This window comes from Carcharodon carcharias, chromosome 14, assembly GCF_017639515.1.
Source record: "Carcharodon carcharias isolate sCarCar2 chromosome 14, sCarCar2.pri, whole genome shotgun sequence".
NCBI classification, from domain to species: Eukaryota; Metazoa; Chordata; class Chondrichthyes; order Lamniformes; family Lamnidae; genus Carcharodon; species Carcharodon carcharias.
In genome coordinates this window covers 148,778,435-148,802,041 of record NC_054480.1, presented here as the reverse complement: position 1 = coordinate 148,802,041, position 23,607 = coordinate 148,778,435, and the positions used below count along the sequence as shown (strand labels likewise).

The following is a 23,607-nucleotide window of genomic DNA, read 5'->3' as shown; positions in this document are numbered from 1 at the left end:
ATTAATTAAACATTAATAGATATATGTGCTATTGAGTGCTGCTTGATGGAAGATGGGATTCAATCCAACAGCAGTTTACCACTTTATATGGAGGCAGTATAATAAAACGAGGCTTCACAGATGATGAATGTCTCCAAAGATACCTGGTGGTTTTTTGTAACACAACAAAACCAGGTGACCCTCGAAAGAAAGTAATGGTTGTATGAATATTGACCAATACAGGTAACCACTCCATTGCTAACTCTCCTTCACACCTTGCAAAATGCAATTTGCTCAGCCTTCTAATTTAGTACAATGTAAACATTCAGTGTGAATGCATTAAATAGTAGTGTGAAAACCCCTAGCCTACTTTCACATAAAAGAAAACATAAGCAGGATCCTTACACAGTGACAATAGTGACAGTGTGGCAATAGATCCTTACACAGTGCAACAATAGTGACAGTGCGACAATAGATCCTTACACAGTGTGACAAAAGTGACAGGGTGACAATAGATCCTTACACAGTGACAATAGTCACAGGGTGACAATAGATCGTTACAGTGTGACAATAGTGACACAGTGACAATAGATCCTTACACAGTGACAATAGATCTTTACACAGTGTGACAATAGTGACAGTGTGACAATAGATCCTTACACAGTGTGACAATAGATCCTTACACTGTGTGACAATAGTGACAGTGTGACAATAGATCCTTACACAGTGACAACAGTCAGTGTAACAATAGATTGTTACAGTGTGACAATAGTGACAGTGTGACAATAGATCCTTACACAGTGCAACAATAGATCCTTACACTGTGTGACAATAGTGACAGTGTGACAATAGATCCTTACACAGTGACAACAGTCAGTGTAACAATAGATTGTTACAGTGTGACAATAGTGACAGTGTGACAATAGATCCTTACACAGTGACAACAGTCAGTGTAACAATAGATTGTTACAGTGTGACAATAGTGACAGTGTGACAATAGATCCTTACACAGTGCAACAATAGTGACAGTGTGACAATAGATCCTTACACAGTGCGACAGTAGATCCTTACACAGTGCGACAGTAGATCCTTACACAGTGACAATATTGAGAGTGTGACAATAGATCCTTACACAGTGTGACTATAGTGACACTGTGACAATAGATCCTTACACAGTGTGACAATAGTGACAGTGTGACAATAGATCCTTACACAGTATGACAATAGTGACAGTGCGACAATAGATCCTTACACAGTGTGATAATAGATCCTTACACAGTGACCATAGTGAGTGTGACAATAGATCCTTACACAGTGTGACAATAGTGACAGTGTGACAATAGATCCTTACACAGTGTGACAATAGATCCTTACACAGTGTGACAATAGTGACAGTATGACAATAGAGCCTTACACAGTGACAATAGTGACAGTGCGACAATAGATCGTTACAGTGTGATAATAGATCCTTACACAGTGTGACAATAGATCCTTACACAGTGACAATATTGAGAGTGTGACAATAGATCCTTACACAGTGTGACTATAGTGACAGTGTGACAATAGATCCTTACACAGTGTGACAATAGTGACAGTGTGACAATAGATCCTTACACAGTGTGATAATAGATCCTTACACAGTGACAATAGTGACAGTGTGACAATAGATCCTTACACAATGTGACAATAGTGACAGTGTGACAATAGATCCTTACAGTGTGACCATAGTGAGTGTGACAATAGATCCTTACACAGTGTGACAATACTGACAGTGACAATAGATCCTTACACAGTTTGACAATAGATCCTTACACAGTGTGACAATAGTGACAGTGTGACAATAGATCATTACACAATGTGACAATAGTGACAGTGTGACAATAGATCTTTACAGTGTGACCATAGTGAGTGTGACAATAGATCCTTACACAGTGTGACAATAGTGACAGTGCGACAATAGATCCTTACCCAGTGCAACAATAGTGCTCTGATGTGTTCTAGGGTTAGCTTTGATTTCTCATAAACCCTAACTTTCCAACTTATGAAAATTTGCCTCTTGAATACAGTGATATTTATTACAGTAAGTGTCAGATTGACTCAATCAATATCACTCTTGATTTTAGACCATGAGAAATAGGAGCAGCAATGGACCATACATTCTCTTAAGCCTGCTTTGTCATTCAGCATGATTAGGGCTGTTCTGCCTTAACTCCACTTGCCCACCCATTCCCAATATCCCTTTCTTCCCTGAGAAATCAGAAATCTGTCTACCCAGCCTTGAATATATTCAATGATTATTGATCATTGAGCATTCACAACCCTTTGTGGTAGATAATTCCAAGCACCTACAGCGCACTGAGCGAAGACATTTCTTCTCATCTCAGTCCTAAATGGCAAACCCCTTATTATGAGGCTGTGCTCTGGATTCCCCAGCCAGGGAAAACAGCCCCTCAGTGTCTACCCTGTTAAGCCCCTTCAGAATATTGTCACCTCCCATTCTTCTAATGAACGAGTGTAAACCCAGTTTACTCAGCCTCTCATTATAAGACAACCCTCTTATCCCAGGAACCTTTGCTATACCACCTCCTTCCTTAGATATGAGGGCCAAAACAGCACGCAGTACTCCAGGTCTCACTGAAGTCCTATACAATTGTAGCAAGACTTACTTGTTCTTGTAATCCCGTCCCTTTATGATAAAGGCCAACATGCTATTTGCCTCTCTAATTACTTGCTTGCACGCTGACTTCATGTATACCTTGTCCAAGTACACCCAAGTCTCTCTGAACATTAATATTTAAAAGTTTAATTCCTTTTAAAAATATTCTACTTTTCTATTCTTAATACCAAAGTGAATATCCTCACATTTGCCCATTTTATACTCCATTTGCCACCTTGCTGCATAGTTGTTTCCTCCTCATAGTTCCTCATTCCCACCTAACTTAGTGTCCGAGGTCAGAGGATTGCAGGTTTGAATCATGTGCAAAGATGAGCTAAGACTTTTGTGAATCACTGAAAGGAGCCATGCATTGGCAGAGGTGCTGTCCTTTGAATGAGACATTCTTCCAAGGTGTTGTCCTACAGGAATAATGTTTGGAAATAACAAGAAATTCCTTAACTCAACATTTAAAAACATCAGAACCAACCTGTTTGGCTCCTACTAAAAGTTCTATACTTTAGGTTCGTATTCCTTTGACTATAGTAGTTTACAGCGCAGAAGGTGGTCATGCAGTCCATATTACCCTTGTCAGCTGTTTGCTGGAACATTCCAAAACTAATAACACTGCTCTGAGATCTCCCCATAGCCCTCTTGACTTGTGTGTTTCCTGACTATTCCCAAAGTAGACGATAAGATCTTTAGATATTCCCTGAAGCAACGCGTTCTATTCTCCAATAACTCTCCATAGAAAAATTTCTTTTAACCTCACCTCATGCTTTTAAACATTGGAAAGGCCAAAACCATCATTTTGGGCTCACATCACAAACTCCATTCCTTTGTCCATGAGCCCATCTCCTTCCCTGCCCATTGGTCCCAAATTGAACTAAAATGTTTGCAATCTTGGTATCCCATTCGACTCCAGGCTAAGCTTCTGATCCCATGTCATCTCAATCACAAACATTCTCAATACTCCCATCTCAGTAGCATCACCTGACACTCAGTCCATCTGCTGTTGAAACCCTCAGCAATGTCTTTCGTCAACTGTCAGCTCAACTATCCCAATGCTCTACTGGTTGACCACCTATCCTTCACTCTCCATTTACTTTAAAGCCATAAATAAATGTATGATTCTTTATTAAGTTTTCTCATTTTCTGTAGTACTATGGAAATAGTCATATTTTCTCAAGTGTCTCCTCATCAGTATAGTTTTTGCCTCTGATATCAAGCTGGTGAATCTTTGTTATATGCATTCTATGACTTTGAAGGCCTTCCTATAATGAAGTGTCCAAAACTGCACAGTATTCTAACTGTGGCCTAACCATTCCCTTGTATGCTTATCAACATCCTTGTGCTTTTGTACCCTATACCTTACTTTTCAAATCCAAAATGCCGTTAGGCCTGCACTGTCCCATACAATCAGTAATGTATTTGAGTCCCATGGCTTGCAGTTCATCCACCTCCTTCAGTGTTTTTTCACTGAGTGTATACAGCCATTTCTAGATATTTTCAACCCAAACTGTATTGTGCTGGATTTTTACCATGAGCTTCAGGACACTAACATCAGGACCAAATGAGGTGGCCTGACCATCTTATTAAGAATGATGGGAGGGTTCTCAATACTGCTGGCCCAATTAGAGGGCCAGCAGCTCTGGAGCCTCAGCAACTCCTCCAGGAGAGGAGGGTACTGCTGAGACAGTTTGGACACTAGGAGGATACCTCAACATGGAGGTGCCCTGACTGGGCTGCACATTATGGACCAGTAAGTCAAGCAAGTTTGGAGGACAAACTCCTCCAATAGATTGATCACAGCCACAACTGTGGCCTTTTATCAGCACAGTCTCCTTTTGGCAGCGTGGAGCCTCTGGCTCTTATGGCACCGTGGCTTGCCACAGGGAGGCTGTTTTCATTGAACTGGTGGCCTCCGCATGAGGCACCGGGGGTGGTGGGCGCGCTCTGCCGCTGGCAACATGGTGGAGAAGCCTCAAAAGTCGCTTCTAATTGTTAAGCCACCTGCGGGCAGCCAACCTACTTCCTGGGAGTTCCCCAGCAGGAGTAATGCATTGTGGAATGTCCTGATGAGGCTGCCTGCTATTTTCCCAACTCCAAGCCCACCACCACAGGGCCAGAGGATTTCAATCCATTATCTCGTACTTTCCTCATTAAATTGCGTTTGCCATCTGGCTATTTTATCTCCAAGTATTTTACATCACTTTCCCAGAATGACTCCATTGGTGTACAACCTCAGTTTCCTGTTTCACCCTGATCTCAGCTTCAAACTATACATTGTCGCCACCATGAAAACCACATATTTCTACTTTCATTTTTTGCTTCTGATCCAACTCATCCCCACTGTTACTGAAACCCTGTTACTGTAAGACTTGATTATTCCAATAGTTCATTTTGTTCTTCTCATGAGCTCTGCAGATTACAACACATACAAAATGCCACTTGCTCCATCCAATGCTGCACTAAGTCTATTTCCCCATCACCCTGTCCTCATCAATATTCATTGATTCCATAACCCCAGAGATTGATTTGAAAATTCTTGTTTCTGTATGTGCTCTCTGCTCTTCCTCTTCTGATCTCTTTTTAAAAAAAGATCAGGATATGAGCATCCATAACAAGGTCTAGCAACTATTTCTTACCCATCTCAGTTGCCCCTGAGGAATTGGTGCTGCAACTTGTTCTTGAATCACTGCAGTCCATGTTTTGAAGAAACTTCTACAGGAAGTTCCAGAATTTTGATTAATCAGAAATGAAGAAATGTTGCGTCACCTCTCCTCCTGTACCATCATTGGTCTCGCAATCCTCAACTGTGTTGACCCCATGCTCTCCAAATCCCTTTGTCCCACTACCTCTTATCCTTTTTTTCATAAAACTCGTCAAACTTACCTTATTGCTCAAGCTTTTGATCAGCTTACTCCTCTGACCACTTCTTGTAGTCAGGTTAATATTGCTTTGATGAAGCACTTCAGGGTATTTTATCATGTTCAAGATATTAATTAAAAGCAAAATGTTGTCAATGCCAGAGTGTTATTCAGAGAAGAGCAGAAAAGCCCATGAATCCCTTAGCATCATTCCTCCATCATCACTTCAGGGAGAAAAAAAACACACTAACTGTTCACTTCATGACTTTTGGTGGGATGGCACTGAAGTAGAATGGTTGTTATGGTAATACTCCACATTAAAGTTATTGTATCTGAGAAGTAATTCACTGTGTGACTGCTTTCAGACTCCTCGATGACGTGGAACCATACTGTACAATTGTGAAGATTTATTTTGATTTATGTATAATACACTCGATACCCATAGGCGCTAGTATGATACACAATACATGACCCATATAACATAGTGTTACAATGACCAGTGCTTTATTAGTAATATTTGACAGTTTATGTTTAGAATTCTTTAAAATGTACTTTCCGATTTTTGCAGTTTCAATGCAGCTAGCATAAAGCTGAGTTCTATACTATGTATGCTGTTAAACAGCAATCAGGTTGAATCCACACATTAAATTACACTTTATATTTTGCAAATCTTGACAGATCCAAAGTCAAAACCACTTCACATAAACACAAACCATGTAGCACAACTGCCCTAATAGTCAGGAAATTCTCTCAAACACACTTCAAGAATTATAAATCCAGTGTAACCAGTGCGGATAATGATGTAACAATCCATTTCACACACAAGGTAACATCCTGAGCGGAATTACATTTGTAAAAGTCATTGACAATTTGAAAAAAATTAAAACAGCTGCACACAGTAGTGACCACACATCTGTAACCATAGCAGCCGATGTCTGATAACTGCCACTGAGCTCTGTATGGCGCCAAAGACGTGAACAAAGCATGCCGACACTACACAGCTGACATAACATTAAAGCAAAACTCTCATGCTGGCTCACACCTCTGTGAGCATCCTGTCCATCCTGTCACCATGGAGAGGCATTCCCTTGTAATACTCTAGTTGTTCAATAGAACAAAGACAACTGTGCCAGATCAAGGTTATACTAAAAGGTAAGTTTAGTCTAGTATTTTAAAAGAAATTGAAGGGCGTACATTGTATATATCGAATATCGTTCAGGAACGGCTGTATACCAATATTTATTCCATGAGTGAAAGGGACTGCTTAACTCACAAATAACTAATTCATGATTTGTGAAGTAAGCTTGAATAACATCATAAAGAGCATAATCGCCATCTTGTGCGTTATCCAGTGGATGGTTTAATTGGTTGACAGGTTCCAGTATTAAATCTCAGCAGATACATAACTTTCATTAAGTATTATGTTATAGTGCGCAATTATGATATAAATTTTAGAAAAACTGTTCTGAAGGTCACATTTATATAAAAAAAAAACCCTTGGACTGAGTTTAAAGAGTGTTCTCAAAATGGCTCCAGGCTACCAGACAGTAGTCTAGATTTCAGTCATCTTTCTCCTACCTCCTGAGGAGACCAGGATGCATTCCTCAGACATATACATTTAAAATTCAACGAGTGTTCCAAAAGAGTAAACAGAAACTCATTGACATGATGGTGTTTCCTCCAAACACAAAGACACTAATGGATAAGCCACTGTAAAGTGTTAATAGCCTTGATCCTTTTGATCAGGACAGGCTGTAAGGAGACTTCGGATAACTGTAATGAAATTACCACTTGTCTTATATGGAAAGTGACTCAGCATTGTTGTACATTGTTGTACACATCACATGATGACGGTGGCTATCTTGCCTTACCTGCAAAAAGTGTTGGAAAAGGGCAGGAAAAAGGCAGATTCACATTGAGCCATCTTGAAAAGGCTTCAGCCTCAGGACAGACAGGGAAAGGCATCTAAAAAACAGCTTCTTGTCAGATGTAAAGTAACTAAGCAACGAAAAGTGCCACATCTGCAGAACAGAAGTAAGGAACCTTCTTTCTTCCCTGTAAACCCTAATTCCACCCAAACTCACCTGTTAAAGCAACTAACAGCAATTCAACAGTGGAGGCCTTTGCAGCTGTAGAGACAGCTCTACAACCTCAAGACCTTCACTTCAGACAACACAGCCCTTTGACTCTGAAACATATCAGGCCTGTACTGAATATGAACTAATCTTTATTTATTTTTTAAAAGTATTGTTTTTCCTCATTTGTAACTATTCTTTGTGTGTATGTTTGTTGTTACTTCATCCTATCTTAGGGTAACTTTCAGAGAAATAGAGTGAAATAAACTAACCCTTTCTCTTTCAAATGAAAAGGCTTTGCTGCTGGGTTATTTCAAACTGGATTTCTCACTTCACAGATAAGAAATATACACATACATTCAAATACAGTAAACCGTAAATGATGTTGAAGGGTGATTCCGAGCAACTCTGGACCTCAAAGGCCTGACTGTGAAATGCACCATTTTGGCAGGGGTGTCAACAGTCGGGGCTGACAGGCAGCCGCAAGGGCACTGACAGAGTAGCTCTGGTGGGAGGTTGAATGCCATCATCCTGAAAGAGACTTGTGAGCAAAGTTAGAGCTCATGGAATAAAAGGGACAGTAGCAACATGGATATGAAGTTTGCTGATTGAAAGGAAACAGATTTAGATTAATGGTTGTTTTTCGAGTGGAGCAAGGTTTACAGTGGAGTTCTCCAAGGATCGGTGTTAAGACCCCTGTTCCTCCTGATATATATTAATGACTTAGGAGACCTTGGTGTAGAGGGCACATTTTAAAATTTGCTGATGATACAAAAATTGCAAATACTGTGAACCGTGTGGAAGATAGTGTAGAACTTAAAAAAGGACATAGGTTCGTGCGTGGAATGAGCAGACAAATGGAAGATGAAATTTAATGCAGTAAAGTGTGAAGTGATTCATTTTTGTAGGAAGAACATGGAGGGACAATATAAAATAAAGCGTACAATTCTGAAGGACAGGAGTCTGGGTGTATATGTGCATAAATCATTGAAGATAGCAGGACAGGTTGAGAAAGTGGGTAATAAAGCATTCAGCATTCTGGATTTAACGAAGAGGAACATAGAGTACAAAAGCAAGGAAGTTATGGTTCAGCCTCAGCTGGAGTATTGCATCGAGTTCTGGGCATTACATTTCCGGAAGGATGTGAAGGTATTAGAGAGGGTGCAGAAAAGATTTACAAGAATGGTACAGGGACGAGGAACTTCAGTTAAATAGATAGATTGGAGAAGCTGAGACTGTTCTCCTTGGAGAAGAGAAGTTTGAGAAAAGATTTGTAGAGGAGTTTAATACTCTGCGAGATCTAGACAGAGTACATAGGGATAAACTGTTCCTACTGGTGAACGGATCAAGGACCAGAGGCACAAATTGAAGGCAATTGGCAAAAGAAGCAACGGTGACATGAGGAAAACTTTTTCACACAGCGAGTGGTTAGGATCTAGAATGTATTGCTTTAGAGCATGGCAGAGGCGGGTTCAATCGAGGCATTCAAGAGAGAATTGGATTATTATCTGAAAAGGAAGATAGTGCAAGGCTACAGGGAGCAGGTAGGGAATGGCTCCAGGTGAACTGCTCCTTCAGAGAGCCAGCACAGATACAGTCAGGCCAAATGGCCTTTGTGATTCTATGGGTGGAATTTTATAGCCTCGTTGCAGCCATTTTTAAAAAAAAAGCTAGACATTCAAAAGTCCATTGACTTCAGCGGGTCCATAAAATCCCACCCGTGTAAAATTCAGCCCTATAATTCTAAGGACAGGTTTGTACTCCATGAAACCACTGCCGCTCTCTGGCATCTCAGCAATCCTAATAATATGCCGGAGGACAGAATCCTGGATTGCTGTGACATCCCTTTGCACACTGGGTCATGATGTTAGCAGTCTGTATCTGCATGGCCAAAAGCTGACTTTGCATGACAGCAAAGTCTGAGGCATTCCGTTGGAGCATTAAAACCTGGGCAGCTTCTGCTCCTTCTGCAATGAAAGCTGCAACATCAGACATTTGACGTTCCATCATGATTGTGTGCACATATGTGCATACAGAGTTGACCACCACATTCATATTGGAAAGGACGGACTTCAAGCTCTGCACTGTGTGCCCCCGGATGGCGAACTTCAGCTTCTTGCACACTTCTCAATGGACCAAGCATTTTGTTTGCAGAGCTATCAGTCTTCTCCTGTCTGCTTTTCCACTGGACTGCTCACCTGAGTCCTTCAAGGCAGAACTTGTGTACAACCTCGCCCTCTGACGCTTTGGCACCTGCCCAGGTAGCAGGATACTTGTGTCTGGTATCTCATCATGTGCAGATCCCATCTCTAGATTATCCTCTAAATTATGCACAGTGTCAGTTGGTGACTGCAAGTTTGAAATCGAGTGATAGTGCATCTTCGTCATCACCACCTTCTTGCCGTTCCTCCTCTGCCCAGCCAGTTTGCATTTTTTTTGATATCTGGAAAGAGAAAGGCACAAATGGAAGATTGAGGTATGGGAGGAGGAAAAGTAAGAGATGCATTCATACAACATCTGCAGTTTGTAAACCAGAAGGGATTGTGGGTTGAATGGAATGTGGGATATCAGAAGGAGGATAAGGTACGAGGATATTGTCATCTTTCTTGAATTCACCCCTGCCCTTGGCTAAGGCCTCAGCAATAACCCAATAATGGCCGGCATCTTGTCCTCCGTAAGGGTCAGGATATGCATGGGCACCTGTACCCCTCCAGTTAGGCCCTGTTGCCTCTGGTTGTATACCATGTTGTCCTGTAAGAGAGGGGGCAAATGTTTTGGTGAGTGTAGTGCTGTTTATTTGGGTGATGTGGCTGTCATGGTTAAATAACTGGCAATGTGCACTAGCTGTTGGTTGTGAGCCTGAGGCTTTCAGCAGTGTCAAGTGAAGCATATGAATGTCAGGCATGAATCCTATTTGATAGAGATTTTTGGTAGGTAAGCGATGGGGGAATGGTGAATTGAGCAGGTGTGTGAGGCAAATTAGTTCATTTGGTAGGACGCAGCATTTGATGATGCATTCACTGACTTTGAGCACTTGGGTGAGGTCATTGAACATCTTGTGGCACAATGTCCAGACCCTCGGGGCTTGGGTCTTGACTCCAGGCATTGGTCTCCAAGGTTATCTGTTCCTGCTGCCTTCTGAGTTTGCGTGTGGACAACCTCCTGTGGATACAAGACATCCCTCCGCCTATCCACCTCCTCCATGGATGCTTTCTAATGCAGCGACCAAAAATCTTGGGGCCCGCTCTCCCTCATGTTGTGCTGTTATTCCATGTGTTTACAGCCACAGTGCACTTCCCCTTTAAGATACGCAGGTTAGATTTAAGTTAGCTAGCCGCTCACAATAATGACTCCCTGCTCCAGCATCTGGCCAGTCAACAGCATGGTTAGCACTGAACAAGCAGGCAGCATGAGGTTGGCATTGCTGCCTGTATTGCAGTCACCAGACCCAGGATATTCACCCACCGTGATCACTACATACCTGTCTTGGGGCACTATCAAATCTAGCCTCCATTAAGTTAATATGCATACAAACACTTTAGGCAAACTTTAATTGCTTAAATAAACACTGACTTAAACACAGATAAGATATGTTACTTTAGGCAAAAGCGTTTTTATTTTTCTCCACCTTCCACATCATTTGCGTTTACTTTATTTCACACTTTTCAGACAATGGAGCAAAAATTTCACTGGCTGCTTTTGCATAGCGAATTCCCTAATTGTGTGGCTGAAAATCTCATGAATATTTCTATTCGGGTTGCTATATATTTATGATTTTTCTCATAATACATTCTAGAAAAATATTTGATGAATTTATTTAGTGTTTTACATGAGGAGAAGCCAGAGACACGCACTCCTTGGGCAGGATTTATCAGTCAGTGTGCGAGGGTGGGCCGGACACACCAACGCACAATAATGTCAGGCGTGCGTCCTGACATCATTGCGCTGCCTCGCGATGTTTTGTTCGCTGGAGTCGGCCGCACACCCGCTGATATTTAAATGGCCTATTAAGGCCATTAAGGAAGTGATTAATGTAATTGTTAATGCTGCCCGTCCAACCTTAAGGTTGGGGGGCAGGCGAAAAGGCCAGTCGGCCTTTATTTTTTTTAGGAAACCTCATCCACGAGCGGTATGAGGTTTCCTAAAGCTTTTATTAAATAAATTTAATAATTTTCCTAAATATAAAAGCATGTCCCATCTCACGTGACACAGTCACATGAGGGGACATGTTTAAATAAATTTTTAATTCATGTATTTAATAATTTCAATAATGGTTCAGTCCCCATGAGGCAGCTCTGCGCCTCAGGGAGATTGAAACGCTCTTTTGCGCGCATGTGCGAGAGAGCACTGGCCCCAACTCTCTTTCCTGCCCCCGCCTGCACAGATAGCGCTGAGCGCTACGGCTCGCCTCTTACACTGGGAGGGCCTTGATTGGCCCGCCCGTATAAAATGGCGGCGCAGAGCTGACCACTCCCTCCAAGCCCACCTGCTGCCTGAAAACGTCAGGCCCATGAGATTGTTCACCATGTTACTACACAGAGAGGAACCAGAACAATTCTTCCCCAAATATTCAAAAGGTTCTGTGAAGGCAAAAATCAAGATTTGCCCCATCTTTTTAAAGCCATTATGGTTCCAATTTTCTTAGCAATAGGATTCTTGGGCGCCAAAGCTCACAGCTTCAAAAATTCTTCTTTTTAACCTTTAGATTCCATTATGTGGCATATCAACTAATATTCTGAACTAAGCATGTGACTAAATGAGCACTATCATAAAATTATTATAATTATCATAAAAAGTGAGCTTTTAACTAGTCACCTGTCAACAGTCTGAGTACCTTTTATTGTTGTCACGGACCGCCCAGTGTTACTGAACCAGTTTTGTTTCACTGCTTCTGTACTCTACCCATATTTTGTGTAACACAGTATAACAGAACAGCACAAAAATAATTATTAGGTAGGGATGTTATTTGACTCATCCAAGCCTTTATAGTATTGAAATCATTGAATCTGGACTATAATTGGATGATTTGTTGACTGGCACATCTGTACACAGTCTTCATTAACAGGCCTGCCATTAGCTGTTCCTCTCTAGAGCATTTCAGACAATTTCTCTTCCCTTCTTTCAGTTCTTTCTAAATTTTATATTTCTCCCTCTCAAAAGGCAGACAGCTATATTTCGATAATCACTGGAAGGAATAGAGCAATAGCCTTTCCTCAACTACTTTTCACTCTGGTCAAGTGCCTCAGTTGACCCTCCTCACTGGTACAGCTGTAATCATACTTCAGCACAATGGAGGATCACAGAAGCTAACCCACACCCTTTCACTCTCTGAGATTGTGCAATAGTAATCCAGCACACACCACCATTGATATTCTTTAGTGAAGCTGGTAATGCTTAGAGCTTTTATTCTAAGCCATTTCCACCTAGCTTTATGGTGGTAAATTAGTATAACTTAACTGAAGTTATCACTCAGTGCCTTCACTTCAGCTTAACCTGTGGTAAGTTACCATGCAGCAATGTGAACTGCAACTTTCAGTTAATCTGCACCACCACACTTGTTGATCATTAATAAAATTCCCTTCCAAGCTCCTGGATAATATTTTTAAATTGATTTACATTTTTGAGTTCGTACATTTTATTTTACCCTTCCCTCAAAATAATATGATTCAAGGAAAAACCACTGCAAATGAGAAAATATTTTTTACTATTTAATTTAGTTATATAATGTCAACAGTCTGCTCATGTCACAAAAACCAAAACCACATAACAATGTGTGTTTTTTCCATTATGCTAGAGGTCTTAAAAAGTTTTCACACAAGATCATGAGGTAGGTTTGGACGAAGATGCTGTTCAGCCCTGTTGAACTCATCATTCCAACTCTAGCGTCTTATCATCACAGCATGTAGCCACCTTGAATTAGTCCAATATCCTGGTTGAAATCATCATTCTGGAAGCTATTAGATTAGTTACGGTCCCTCAAGTAAAACAAAATTAATTTTATGTATAATGTTCCATTCTTCAACTGAAACTTCTGAGGCCATGTGTAATTAACATGACTTGAAATGCTCCTTGGGTTATATGCAGCTAACATAACCGAAGGAACATTTCAGTGCTCTCTATAACTAACATAACCCATATGACCCAAAGAACAACAGTTTACTTTGTAGTCAACATTTGGTCGTCTTGTGGTCTCTTATGGACTGAGCTCAATGAGCAATAAGACATTTCAGAAAACGCTGTGTAAACTCCTTTCTTTTACAATAGTTTTGATCTTTTTGTTTCTCTTGGCTGTTAGATTTGTTGCATGTATTCCAAATCATCATTATATGATGTTCCTTTCTAATTCCACACCTGATTGAGCTATTTCCTATTTAACAAACAATACATAGTAGGAAAGAAAGCGATAGGCTTTCATGGGTAATTTGAAGAATTGGCAGCATGTACCACTAATGTATGTTGTTCACGTTAGTCCAGTTTTTTTCTTATTTATAGTTATTGTGTGAAATGTGATAAAAATAAAGTTCCTTTTTGCAATCAGTGCCATGGAGAAACTGTGTGAAGAAATATGTGGAAAGCATGGATATTTTAGTTAATAAACCATCAAACCAGAAACTAAGTGTGCTATGTGCTATTGTCTAGTTATCTGCACCTCCTTTATCATTGACTTGTTTCACCTTAATTTAAATTTCTAGCCTATTCCAGCCATAAAATACGTTGCTTGATTGCATAAATATCACATAATGTCACATTACCATGTCTACAAGAATGTGGGTCTGATTCCTGGACTCTGTGACTATAACTCTAACCTGTTAAACATTGTAGGGCATGAAATTGCTTTGTTCTCTGCAGGATCACCTTTTAACATCAGGCACATCAGTGGGGCATTCATATTCCATACGTTTAGCATCTGAGAAAAGCTGAAATGGCTTTACGTTGACACTAAGCCTGGAATAAGAATCAAGTTTGGTGGCCCAAACTGCCTTTGAAGTGGAGTGAAATTTCCTCCTCCGGGAAGTCTCATTTCACATTGGTCTGGTATTTGGCTACAATTACTCAGAAGAGGAACAGAATGTATACGTTTTCCAAAATAAGCACATTATGAGAGTTTTCCTCTATGTTGTATACTATACAGAAGTCTTGTTTCATTTAGAGATCTATATAAAGAGTTTGGTGAAAGTTGTATGATTGTAGGGTCCCAAGCAATGTTCTTTGTAAGCTGTGCAGACACAACACTGCAGCAACCCGAAAATTCCCAAACAGACTGTGCACAACTGGTCCCTTTAAGTTACTGCATATGCATGGCCACGCAAATATATCGGCCATGTATTGCAAAAAAATTAAAGGGAATGTTACTCCCAGAATGCACTGTTGATTGAAGACAAGGGAAATAGAAATGGGGCAAAATGTAAAATGGGCTATTGATTCGCCCACCATGTTACACTACCACACAAAGTCAACATCTTCCCTCCCAGGAGTTTTAATGAGTAGTGGAACTGGTTATGTATGAACTGTGCATGTTTGTGTCGCTGTTTTTTTCAAGTATGCGCAATCAATCAATGTTTACTAAATTCAGAACTGCATTAATTCTGGAGGCGTTAAGAACATAAGAGATAGGAGCAGAAGCAGGCCTCATGTTCCATCGAGCCATTCAACAAGATCATCGCTGAACTTCTACATCAACTCAATTGTCCCAACATAAAGCTTTATTCAATTTCTGCCCCAAATCTACTGATCAATGTCTTGAATATATTCAGGAGCATTTTACCTCATTATCTTGTGTGAAAATTTCAATCTTTTTAAGACCTCTGGTGTACTGGAAAAGACACACATTGTTATGTAAAAATCTAGTTTTGTGATATGAGCAAAATGTTGACATTAAATAATTGGCAATAGTATGAAGTATTTTCTCACTTGCAGTGGTTTTTATATCCAATCACACATACTGAGTGTCCACAGCCCTCCGGGATAGAGGACTCCAAAGAATTTCTCCTCATCTCCATCCTAAATGCCTGACCCCTTATCCTGAGATAATGATCCTGACTATAGACTCTCTAGCCAGTAGAAATTAGCCTCTCTGCAATCTAATTAGATTGATAAAGTAAGTGACTTCTTCTCAGTAGCTCATGGATACTGAAGTGAAATTTACCCAGACATTATGCAACCATCCTGGAACACTCTACTACACAGTGCGCTACACTCTACTACACAGTGCGCTACACTCTACTACACAGTGCGCTACACTACTACACAGTGCGCTACACTCTACTACACAGTGCGCTGCTGGGAGGTTAGGGACCAGCTGGTGATATAGCATGAATTTCATATCACTTCAAAATTAATTTTATAAGCTAATTATGATTGTAGCTTTCTCATGTGTTATTTTAACTGTCCTTCCTTTCATCCATACCTTCTTTTCCTTTCAGAACCAGAGCAGGGTGGTAGCCCAAGGCCTGCTATTGGCTCTGAAGCTGATGACAACAAGACAGGAACAATTGGTGAGTATTGAGTTTGGTAACATACATGTATGATCGTAGTACTTTCCTCACTCTGTCAGTGTTACTGATGTATACAGTGGTATTTCCCTCCCTTTCAGTGCTATTAATGTGTACAGTGGCACTTCCATCCCTCTGTCAGTGTCGCTGATGTATACAGTGGTACTTCTCCCTCTTTCAGTGTTAATCTTTGTTTGATCTCCCCAGTTGGTCAGTTATACTGAACTCATTGAGTTTGTTATTTTGTTCTGTCACTGTGTACCATTTGGGTTAAGCTTCAGACTTCATTCACCTGGATAATACCAATATATGGTAGGTGAAAAAGCAGTATTACCAGTGCGTATGTCAACTTTTGTATAATGTTCTGCTGTCTGCCGTCTGAATGCTAGATAAATTGTTACTGTGATGAAACAGCTGATAGGACAGTTGGCTCTTTACCCGCACTATAGAGTAAACTTGGTAAACTTTAAAATTAAACTTTAAAACTGTTTATTTTTCACTCACTGCAGTTATACTGCAATGAGTGCAAAATATTATTTTGGCAATTTCAGTCTCTTGGAGGTGATCCCACACCAATGTTGAATGGAGGATAGCTCACCTTCAATTAAAACTTCTGCAGCAAAACAGGCTAGGCAGCAAATCTGTAATCATGCCTTACAGCCTGAAGATAAGGTGAGCAAAACTGCCTGATAAGAAGTCAGTTGTTTAACAGAAAATTCTGGTTACTTGTCTTTGTTGTTAAAGCATAAGGAGCAAAGATATAGAAGCCCCATTGCTGCCTAGATTAGCACAAATCTGCATTGAGAGCTATCTAATCCCACATTTCATAATCAGGTGTCCTAAGGATCTACCATTCTGCAATGGTGGAAATGATCCCTGCTCAACAAGGAATTTTGTGCCCATCAGCTTCTCTTATTATTTTCCCCCAGTTTTGCCTATAATAATTGTATGTAAATCCAATGAGTGTCTTGAGCATGCTTATAACAATATTTGGTGTGATGATTCAAACTAAACAATCGTGTTGTTTCCTTTGATATGCAGCTATCTGATACCCAAACATTTCACACCTGAAACAAGTGTGGCCTGTAGTGAAAATCATTGGTGTTATGTATCACCTCTAATCTCATCCTTTTAATCAGCTGGCTTTGCAACATTGGAGTTCAGTTTATAGGGTAAACGTTCAGAGGTGTGAAATGTGTAAGGATAAACAAATTAGAGAACACTGGGGATTAGAAGATTGGTGTCAATTGACACCATTTTAATTCAGAGCGTCAGGTACAAAAACAAAATACAGTGACTGCTGAAAATCTGAAATAAATACCAGCGCCGCCGGAAATACTCACCAGTTTATGTAGCATCTATGGAGAGAGGAAACCAAAGTTAATGTTTCAGGCCATTGAACTTTCATCAAAAAGAGAAAATATTGGTTACATACCGTTCAGTCTTTAAATGCTACTTAAACACCTAACAGTCCCACCAAGATGCTAGATTGTCTGGGATGGAGTGGGATTTGGTGATTGGATAATCATTTCCATGCAGTGACACAAAATATTCCCTTAAATGGGCTGTCTTTCCGCCCTTTCACAGCTGGGTTGAGTGGGGCTGGGGAAATCTCTGGCTCAAACTCAATTTAAACAGGCTCAAAACTGATACTCCACAGCCACTTTTACAGGACCCTGTGTTTGCTCTGGTTTATTAGCATGGCAGTGGCATTTATGCTGCTAAATTCAACATTTATCCTAGTAGCAGAATTGTAGGCCGGTCAAAAAAAACTGGATATACAACTATGTTGCCAGGAGAAGAAAGCTGGATTTAGTAGCATAAATCTAGGGACTGGCTGATGGATACCGGTCTCCGAGAACCCAAAATAAAATGAATATAAAAGATACTGTGGCAGGATTTTTAGGTTGGCAGGTGGGCGTGATCAGCAGGCCGGGGAAAGGACTGCCACCCTTGATCAGCCCCCGGCCACGATTTCACACTGGCTGGCCAATTAATGGCCATCTAGCGTAATGTGCGCACTGAAATGCAGCAGGGGTAGGGGCGGGAGGAAGGTGGGCATTGACATAAGCGCGGGCGAGCGCTGAATGAAAGCTCCCTGAAGGCAGAGAGCTGCCTCTGGGAGCTGAAGACTTCAAACAATTAAATAAAGATTTTAAAATCCAGAAAAAAATGTCCACACATCAGAAACAGTCTCCTGAACATATATATGATGAAAATTCTGCCCAAAATTTAAAAATTTAATAACAGAAACCTCATCCCACCCTTGGATGAGGTTTCATCAAAACTGCAACGTCTGCCTGGCAGATTCGCCCGCCCACCAACTGGAAGGTTGGATGGACCGTGAAAAATCGGGGACCATTGGAATTTTAATTGTTGTCTTAATTGTTGGTGGGCGCACTTCCAACACTCGCACCAACCGAAATATCACGAGCGATTTAGCAACCGATCGGGTCGGACGTGTGCTCACACGCTGACCGAGAAATTCTGCCCCTGGGAGTAAAGGGAATCTGCTAAAAGATAATATAAATGAAGTAAGAGGTCCCTTTTACATTTTTTCCACTAAACAATTGTTCCTTTGTCTCTGAGTACAGTGTTTATTTTGAGAATTTGCCCCAATTTAGGCAAATTCCTAATGTAAATTTGGTGAGAGTCTGCCTGATCAGCCAGAAACTAGACAGCAACAAACGATCGTTCCAGGCGTTGCAGGAATGGAACCATCACTGACCTCTTACAAAGTCTTCAGTGCAGTACTGAGGGTTGACACCTTTTGGATGAGGCATTAAACCAAGGCCCCATCTGTCCTCTCAGGTAGATGCAAAAGACCTCATGGCACTGTTCAGTGAAGAGCAGGGGAATTTTCTTGGTGTCCTGGCCCTTACTAATCTCTCATCCAACACAGCTAAAACAAATTGTCTGGTCATTTATCTGACGGTTGTCTGTGAGACTTTGCTTCCTGAAAATTGGCGGCTGCATTTCCCTACATTGCCGCAGTGACTCCAATTAATATGTAGGTTTTTGAAATGCTATGAGGTGGTAAAAGGTGCCTTTTAACCGCAGTTTCTTTCTTTTAATCATGTTAAACAGCGGATGCATTCATGGGAACACTGGAAGTAAACATTCCTACATCACAATCCTATTTTAGGATCTGATGTAGATGCAGCACAGGTGTGCAAGGTCATATCAGGTGTACCAGCCAACCCCCTCAGTGATTGAAGAAAAGAGTTGACGTTTCGAGTCCTCATGACCCTTCGACAGAACTTGCGTAAGTTCTGTCGAAGTGTCATGAGGACTCGAAACGTCAACTCTTTTCTTCTCCGCCGATGCTGCCAGACCTGCTGAGTTTTTCCAGGTAATTCTGTTTTTGTTTTGGATTTCCAGCATCCGCAGTTTTTTTGTTTTTACCCCTCAGTGATTATGTGGCCCACTGTCCACCTTGGAGTCTAGTCTAGGATTGAAGCCTGGACCGTAAAGAGCTGACCTTTTTTTAAAAAATTGAAGCATTTCCCTTTGTAGAGAGGCTCAAAAGCTTCTTCTGGGTGATGGGTGGACAGGAGCGTGGTGAATTACCCAGCAACTCTTGGCCAAAAGCATTTCAACTTGACTTTCTGATCTTTACAGGTGAGAGCACTCAAAATGTGCCTCCAGCCTGCTAAAAGCATTTTAGTTCTGAGACCTCCTTCTGACTACATAAACATTTATGGGCTTGGGTGGGGGGGTGGAGATTGAGTGTAGGTTTTTAGGACTTGACTTTTTGAGTTGACTACAGCATTGGTGTGGTAGTGAAACTTTAATAGCATTTTGGCTGTCGCACACAACTTAGTTTTGAATTATTAACTTGCTAGTACAGAATATTTTCACTCATTTGATAATTAATTATTTTTAGTGTGAATTCGAAATCTTAAATGCAAAGTTAATGATGGCAAGAGATAATGTGTGAAGTATTCCATTCGGTTCGTATCCCATCTATTTTGTATGTTTGCATTCAGTGTCTTACTGCTTGGGTCTCAAAATAACTACTAGCCATTTAACCTGTGTTTTGTTTTTAACTCCCTTGTTAAAATGCATGGAGATTAGTTTGTAGCAGCTGATCTGTGCAGCATGATGCTTTCATGTAACTCATTTCCAATCAAGCATTTCAACAGTCAGATCGCAGGCGAGGTGTTAAAACAATAATAGATCGATCTAATCATTGAAAGTCAATGAAAATCGGTTAGCATTAGTAGACTGCCAGCCATAACGAAGAATACTTTTTCTTTGTCATTATCACTGAAATGGCTCAGTTATTACATTTTTCTGGAAACACCATTAAGTATTAGAAGAAGGAAGTGCAGATTTTGGAGGTCTGAACCAAAACCAGAAAATATTGGAAACGTGCCACAGGTCGGTTAGAATCTACAGGGAGAGAGCAGCCAAGTTAATGCTTCAAATCTTTAACCCTTTGGTGGAAGCCAAAAATGCGAGACCTGGATTTCCCACTCCAGTGGTCACCAGCTTACAACTTTCTACTCATTCACGCTAATGGACATAAAGCTACACCAGAGCAGCATAGAGTGGAAAATTATGGTTAGAGCATTGAGGTATGGGGCAGAGCCAGAATCAATTGTTAGTGACAGTCCATGAGATGTATGATATCACTGGAGTAAGGCACTGCTGAAATTCTAGCCTCTGTCTAAAGTTAGTGCTTATAGGCATTGCAACACCAGATGAAAATTGGGAACATGGAATTTTACAGGACCATTACAACCTATCTCACTGGCCCCAAGTAGGTAACCAGTAACCAAGTAGTATTCATTCAATAAACCATGCATCATTAATTTAAAATGAATTACTGGTGTTTCTTTTCACATTTCAAAATGGTGAGCACCCACATCCACACTAGTAGTTCATAATTTATACTCAACATATAAGTCAACCCATGTTTTTAGAAGGATTTTTGGAGGCTTCAAAGGTTGACTTGTATGCTGCGATCTACATTAATTGGATAGTTATTTCAAAAAACCCCCACATGGTGAGTTGAGTGGCCACCTCTTGTGCTGTTGGATTTATGGTTCTAATTCAATACCTCAAAGTGGCATCTGATATTATGAGATTTGGGGAAATCCTAAAATAATGCAATTCAATCTAAAGTAAGAAACATTTATTAAACTCCCTTTCCTCTGAAAACCTTGTGCATGTTATTCCCCAGAATTTAAAATAAAAAGATTAAGTAGAATTAATGTTTTTGGTCATATTTATTGTCAAAGATGGACATATCAATGAGGCATGGTTGAAGACATGCTTAAGAGTACAAAAAAATGTAATTTTGCCCCAAAACTTGGGGATTATGCTCCAATAAGATTAAATGTGCCCATCCTTGTTCTTGAAGCTTCTTCACTTCAGGAATAAATTCTCAGTGCAGAATACCTTGTTAAGCATTCGCTATTCGTGAGGTATAGGACAGAAGTAGCAGGATTGTACCCAGCTTGTGGTTTTTAACTTTTTATTACAATTTCAAATGACTCCTTAAGATTGTCATGTTACAATGAAATATTCTCTGTGTGCTTTTCTGACAAAGCCATAACCCTACTTATAAAGAATTAGTTCATGTTTTCAGTAGCAATATGGAGAGGAAATTCCCATATCTCCCTATAAATTCACCTACCTTGACATGAATACCCTTCTGAAGACAACTGGTCAATTGTAAAATAAAAGTATTTAGTTATGGCGTGCATGCTACCCAATAGGATAAACTAGCTCTGACTAGCCCTGCTATTTTAGTGTAGATTATAGCTACTTTAAAGATCAGATCCTGTAAGTCAGACCTAGCAGAAAGTAGTAAATTCAAACTGCATCCAGTGACATAAAATTATACTTAATCCTCAATCTGGCTCAGTGGTTGGGCATCTCTCTGTGGAGGCCTGTCAGAGAAGCTTTAAACCTATCCACCTACGTATATTATTCAAAATGCTGCAAAACTAATTTCAGTGATGAAAATAACCTCAGTGATCAAGCCAATTCCCTACAAGAACCTCCACTCCCATTAATGTGTAAAAGTATTCATTTATAATTTTAGTTATTTAAAATAGAGGCATAGATGATTGCTCCTCTAATTCTGTTCCTACAATCAATACGTTTGAAATCAAGACCTTGGAGGAGGAACTTTTTCTGCAGTAGTCAGCTATTTCCTTTTAATATACCAGTTGTTTTTTGTGACCTCCTTGAATCAGACTGACAGATTAGTGTCATGTTATGTGTACCTTTGTTCTGTGGACTCACAAGCATTATAATTGGATTAAAGTTGCTCAGAGTTTCAGCTGGATGTTTGCAGCAGACAGAGGGAACTAGGGAGGTGTGTCAGAGGAGGGAGAAATAAAAGCAACCAAGGTCCACCAATGCTGAAGGGAGAAACAGATGAGGATGATATTCATGCAGAAAACAATGTAACAAGAGTAATATAAGCAGAGGAATGAAACTCAGCATCTCCACAGCACTGTCTCTGTGCATCAGGGCTCTTGGCTCTGCCAAACTTTAAGACAAACTCCTACTGCTACCAAAGCCAGGGATTGCCAGAGCACTATAATAAACTATAACTTTCTTCCAGCATATCTAAGCCCATGCCTTACCCTGTACTGATACACACAGCATCTTGCTGAATATCTTTTCAGTTTTCAAATGAGAATTCACATCCTTATTTGAAGGAATACACAGGAAACAAACACCATCATTTAATATAGTCATTGAATAAATAACAAATGTAGAACTTGATCTCTAAAGCACCAGTAAGCAATCCAGAATGCTATGTAATAAAAAAGAAATTGCACTTGTTCAGAGAGTGTAAATCAGTGATGCTTTATACATTACAAGGCATGTTATAAAACAACATATCCTCCTGATTCTAAAACTGCACACCTTTCATGGGAGATCTTTATTTTTGAATTATAAACCCTCAAATATTTACTTAGCTCAAAACAAAAGTTAAACAAGCAAGGAGCAGGAGTGGGCCATTCAGCTCTTCGAGCCTGCTCCACCACTTAATAAGATCATGACTGATCTGACAGTAACCTCAAATCTGCATTCCATGTACCCCCAATAATCTATCACCTCCTTGCTTACCTAGAATCTATCCACCTCTGCCTTAAAACTATTCAAAGACTCTGCTTCCACTGCCTTTTCAGGAAGAGAGTTCCAAAGATTCACGACTGTCTGAGAGAAACACTTTCTCCTCATCTCCATTTTAAATGGGTGACCCCTTATTTTTAAACAGTGACCCCTAGTTCTAGATTCTCCCACAAGAGGAAACACCCTCTCCACATCCACCATGTCCAGACCCCTCAGGATCTTATGGAGAGAACTCTCTCCCCATCAGGCGAGCTGGTCAGGAGCGGGTGTGGAGCCGATCACCGCCTGCGATTGGCTGCGCGCCGCCATTTTATGTGGGCGGGCCAATTAAGGCCCTCCCAGCGTGACGCGCACCCGGGAACGCTCAGCGCTATCTGTGCGGGCGGGAGGAGGAGGAGGGAGAGTCGGGGCAAATCTCCCTGAGGCACAGAGCTTCC

General features: G+C 40.6%; 1 protein-coding gene across 8 annotated transcripts in view; it reads left to right on the top strand.

Annotated features, from left to right (window-relative positions):
- nfic (nuclear factor I/C) overlaps nucleotides 1–23,607 on the top strand; it is a 551,184-nt gene that overhangs the window by 267,576 nt on the left and 260,001 nt on the right. For all 8 annotated transcript variants that reach the window (XM_041204240.1, XM_041204236.1, XM_041204237.1 and 5 more), the window contains exon 3: nucleotides 16,001–16,072. In XM_041204240.1, the coding sequence (XP_041060174.1) occupies nucleotides 16,001–16,072 (72 nt within the window). The remainder of the gene's footprint in view (nucleotides 1–16,000; nucleotides 16,073–23,607) is intronic.